The 5000-nt window shown below is 43.1% G+C and overlaps 2 protein-coding genes across 2 annotated transcripts in view; both read left to right on the forward strand.

Moving 5' to 3' along the window:
• Nucleotides 1-5000, forward strand: part of Dtd (D-aminoacyl-tRNA deacylase) — a 45870-nt gene that overhangs the window by 4453 nt on the left and 36417 nt on the right. The window lies entirely within an intron of this gene.
• The window catches only part of LOC138867544 (serine/arginine repetitive matrix protein 2-like), an 11472-nt gene that overhangs the window by 4161 nt on the left and 2311 nt on the right, over nucleotides 1-5000 (forward strand). Inside the window, exon 2 of the mRNA XM_070143423.1 lies at nucleotides 1859-5000. This exon is cut by the window's right edge and continues 2311 nt beyond it. Within this exon, the coding sequence (XP_069999524.1) occupies nucleotides 2261-5000 (2740 nt within the window). The 5' untranslated portion in view covers nucleotides 1859-2260. The remainder of the gene's footprint in view (nucleotides 1-1858) is intronic.

Below are 5000 nucleotides of genomic sequence, written 5' to 3' on the forward strand. Positions count from 1 at the left end.
GAGCAACACTGGGCAGTATCAAGGTTACTGACCTTGACTTTGCTGATGATGTTACTATTCTATCTGAGTCTCTGAAGACCCTAGCAATGAAGCGAAAGCCTTGGGTCTAGAGGTCTCCTGGACCAAGACCAAGATCCAGGACTTTGGGGACTTGCTAGGAGTACCTGTTCAGTCGGTACGTGCTTGCAGCCAGGACTTTGAAGTCACAGAGAGCTTTACATACCTTGGTAGTGTAGTTCATAATTCTGGGCTGTCAGACCAGGAAGTCAGCAGACGGATTGGCCTGGCAGCAGGGGTCATGAACTCTCGACAAGAGTATTTGGAGATGTCGGTACCTGTGCAGAAGGACCAAGCTACGGGTTTTCAAGGCCTTGATAATGCCAGTTTTGCGGTACAGTAGTGAAACCTGGACATTACCCTGTGCCTTGGAGGCTCGTCTTGAAGCCTTTTGTAATAGGTCCTTGCGCTGGATCATGGGGTACTGTTGGCAGGACCATGTGTCCAACCAACGGTTACACCGTGAGACTGGCACAGGACCTGTTATCTGCACAATCTGAGATCGCCAACTCAGGCTTTATGGCCACCTGGCTCGCTTTCCTCAGGATGACCCTGCCCATCAGGTAGTCTTTGTTAGAGACAACCCTGGGTGGAGGAGGCCTGTGGAATGACCTAGGAGGTCGTGGCTTGGGCAGATCGACCAAACCTGACATGAAGAACTTGAGATGGGCTTAGTCCCTGCCTGGCATCTTGCCATGAGGGATCCTCGTGGCTGGAAGCAAAGGGTGGATGCGGCTATGCGCCCCCGTCGGTATTAGCCCCCCTTGATTGACTGATTGATAAGCTGTATGACTTTGGTTGGTTTTCCAAAACGGCCAATCTGGCATGACTGAAATTAGTGTGTTCCTTTTTTGTTTAAAGTTTTGCTGTTATTTATTAATTCCAGATTTATTAGAATTCTAATGATGAATGAATTCAACTGCTGCTTATGCCAGCATAAGTATGGCTTAATTTCTAATATTAGTTTTCATGATATACTCATATTAGCTACAAAATTGCCAAGACTTGGTGAATTTTAAGGTGAGAAAATCATACATTCTGATACGGAAAAGAAAGGACAGCATATTTACTGGATCCTGTAGCTGTTAAGACACAAAAGACTGCGTTGCTGCTTGTGTGGTATAGTATTTATGTGTGTGTGGGCATAAACCAAGTATATTTAAATAATATTTACATTTGGAGTTACAAGAAGCATAAAAGATCTCATTTGCCCACATTAGTAATTCAAATGAGTATCTATTTATACGTTGAGTATTAAAAGTAGAAAAAACGTAAGTATCAGTTATATATTTTCCAATGATAATTTTAAGAATTGTCCTTGCCTATAAGGTTCATGAATGCATTTTCTTTTAAGTATTTGTATTTACTGATGCAGGTGTAAGAAACATCACTCATTTTCAGTATTTTGTGGATGAGTTTTACACCCGTGTAATAGATCTTTAGATTCAAGAGATACTTAAAGGGTAATGAACATAAGATATCCCAAAAAAATTATCTGTAATTGCTGGTATATCTGTATTTTAGGATAGAAGTGCATCAAGGTTAACTGCTTTTAGTTTATTTTGATGAAAGAGTCCCATCTCTGAATGAGGTTTTGTGGGAAATCATGTAGTAATGAGGTGAACAATAACAAACAGTGATATAAGACTGCACACTGAATGGAAAATCTGTACATGCACATGCATTCCTGGTGATTAGTTGTAAAGTTTGGAAATGGAATTTCATGCACGTTTCCTTGGTTGCCTTGGCAGAAAAGTGATAGTGAAACTTTACCTTATATTTGTTCAATACTCTTTTGCAGGTCGCACAGGTTTGTGATGGCTGTAGGCAAAACATGAAGACAATATAAAGGATTCTCAATATTGCACTTGGGACACCTTAATCATCATCCATGTGCATGTTCTGAAAACTATAAATGCACTTAGCAGATTTTAATTGTGTTTTGCTCAAAGAACTGTGCAATAACATTTGCCTGATTGCTTCTTGTAAAGAGCTAGAACTGAGTTAACATTGATGGGATCACACAATGTAGACCTACAAAAGACTACAAATATTGTATATGGAAACTGGCACCACTGCTTGTCAAAAGAAAAAGGCACCATAAAGGCAGTGAAGTGAGGAATTGAAGTCATGTTATCAATGTGATATCTCATAAGATCTTGTAGACATTCATATGTAAGAAGGAGAAGAGACAAGGTAAAAGATGTCGTCTTGGTCAGCCAACTACTCTCGAAATGCACCAAGAACAAATCTGAAGTCAGCCTCCTCTTTTGACTACCAGCTTGGGCATTCTGACAATAATAGTGTCGAAGGAGGCAAACCCTTTCGTTCTCAGGGGTCAGGCAAAGGATGGGACAGCAAAACAGATGGTACAGCAAGTTTCAGGCCAGAAGGACCTATGAATAATTACCTACAGAGAGAGGGAGCTGACTCAGGGCAGCCCTTCAGAAGCTGGAATAATAAACCAGAGTGGAGAGCAAATGCAAGCAATCAAGAAGGAAGTGGAGCACCATTGCTTGCTAGCAGTCAAAACAGGAATGAGATTTTGCAGGCTTCTTTTAATTGGTTGCCAGATGTGTCATTGGAGAAGAAAAGTGTGGATTTGCTACTAAAGACACACCAAGATATGGGTTTGCTTGGGCAGTCTGCCCATGCTGTTGGATTTCCAGATAAACCTTACAACTCCCAGATTGCAGATGTTGATGGTATGGGAAGCAATGGGAGGAACATGGCATACAATAGTGTTGATCATGCAGCTTACCAGCGGAAGAAAACTAGTAAAGCTTTTGATTACCTTAAAACATGGAGGTTGAAAATGAACATGCCCACAGATTCTTTTATGGTAGAGAAGGAAATATCAGAACTTGGCAAAAGGCAAAATTCTGGTTCTTCAGTTGCAGATGCACCACCTCTTCAAAACACTGATTATGCCCAGACTGCAGTAACTCTAGGATCCACAAGGTCAACTAATGTAGATGAGAGGAGTTATTCAAGTAACTTGCTTTCTAAAAAAGAATATTCAGCTCATTCATCAGATGCTCAGTTTGATCATTTGTATGGGTCATCAGATGGGCATTTCTCTAATGCTGATCATAATGTCAAAGGAGGAAGCAGGATAAGTGAGCCATCATGGAAGTGGAGGAATAATGCACAAACCAATCAGGTCTCTGGATACAAGAGGAACTATACTACAGTAATGACAAGTCAAACTTCATTAAAGACTGGAGGTAGAGACCCATCACCTTTATCAGGGTCACTTGAAGCCAAGAGACCGAGGGTACCAGTGTCATTTAATGAGAATCCCAGGCATGTCACCCAACATTATGATGGGTCTTTCCAAGATCAGCCATTTGCACACGATAATGATTCTAATTCTTACAATTCTGATTGGAAAAGTCAGGCACCCTTTCCAAAGAGGGGAAGCTCAGATTGGCCCACTAGATCTGATACTCAGAGCTTGGAGCCAACAGCTGATAATTGGATTGGCTCACGTGGGCAAACTGAGTCTCAGTCTCCAAGAAGAGGGAATGGAGGGAATTCCCCACAGCAAACAAACTGGTCAGACTCCCCAGGATTGCTTCAGAGGAACTGTGGGGAGTTATATTCTCGAAGATTGTCACCCAGAGGCAGGTCTCCTGAACAGTCATCATCATCAAGGCTTCTAAGTGCATCTTCCAGAGGACGATCACCAGGAACCTTAACTTCTAAAGCAAGGTCAACAGGTGCACATAGAGGATGTTCACCAAGGCTGCCGCAACGGTGTTCTTCTCCAGGGTCTGTGGCTTCTAGAGGGAAGTCTCCAGGTTCTTTCAGAGGAAGGTCTCCTAGGTTTTCTCCTAAAGGTAGGTCTCCTGTATTGTTGCAGAGAGGAAAGTCCCCTGGAATCCCATACAAGCAAAGGTCTCAGGGTCCTTCAAGAGGAAAATCTCCCAGGCCTTCATCCAGAGGTAGATCTCCAAGGCCACACACCAGGAGGTCAGTAAGCCCCATTGCTGACAGAGTGTCATCTAGGTTGGCAAGAGGAAGATCAACAGGGTCCCAGAGATCAGCCGATCGTGCAAGTAGAGGAAAGTCACCAGTTCGGTCTGCTAGTGGCAGGCTTCAGTATCAGCATATTCGAGGAAGGTCACCAAGAAATACATGTGATAGGTCACATGGTAATTCTCCAACCATAACACAAAGAAGGTCACAAAAATCACCTGAGAGGTCTCCCATTGGTAGAAGGAAATCACCTGGGGATTTCAGGAGAAAGGGATCACCAGGAATTCATGGCAGAAGCAAGTCACCAGGATTTGTTGGAAGAGATAGATCTCCTAGGCCTGTGGGTAGAAACAGGACTCAAGAATATGTTGGCAGAGGCAGATCTCCAAGACAGTTGAACAGGGAAAGATCCCCTAGACAGTTTGGCAAAGAGAGAGTATCTAGATACATTGATAGGGATGAGTCTCCCAGGTACTCTGACAAAAACAGATTTCCTAGAAGTAGATCTCCAAGCAATGCTAGTAGAGGCAGGTCCCCAGGACATTTGCGGAGTGACAAATCCCCAAGGGGTAATGGTAGGAGCAGGTCTTATGAAAAGAGACGAAGGTCTGAAGAGGGAATTAACAGATCATCAGATCATGCGACCAGAGGCAGGTCACCAAGATTAAATAGTAAGACAACAGTGAGGCAGTCTTCAAGGCCGAAAGAGAAGAGATGGTTTGAAGTGAGTGAGGATGTAGACAAAAAGAATCTTAACCAAAGGAAAAGGCCCGAATCATTGACAAGGGGAAGGCCTGTCCATGGATCTCCGAAAACCCATCGTAGTGGTAAATCTGTTGAGCGTCAAAGTCCAAACAGATATGAAACCCTCAGGAGATCTCCTCTTTTTGATGAGTTGTCTCCATCTCCTCGATCCAGCAACTTTTGGTCACCTTCCCATGAAAGTCTGCAAGGGAAAAAGT

This window comes from Penaeus vannamei, chromosome 30, assembly GCF_042767895.1.
Source record: "Penaeus vannamei isolate JL-2024 chromosome 30, ASM4276789v1, whole genome shotgun sequence".
NCBI classification, from domain to species: domain Eukaryota; kingdom Metazoa; phylum Arthropoda; class Malacostraca; order Decapoda; family Penaeidae; genus Penaeus; species Penaeus vannamei.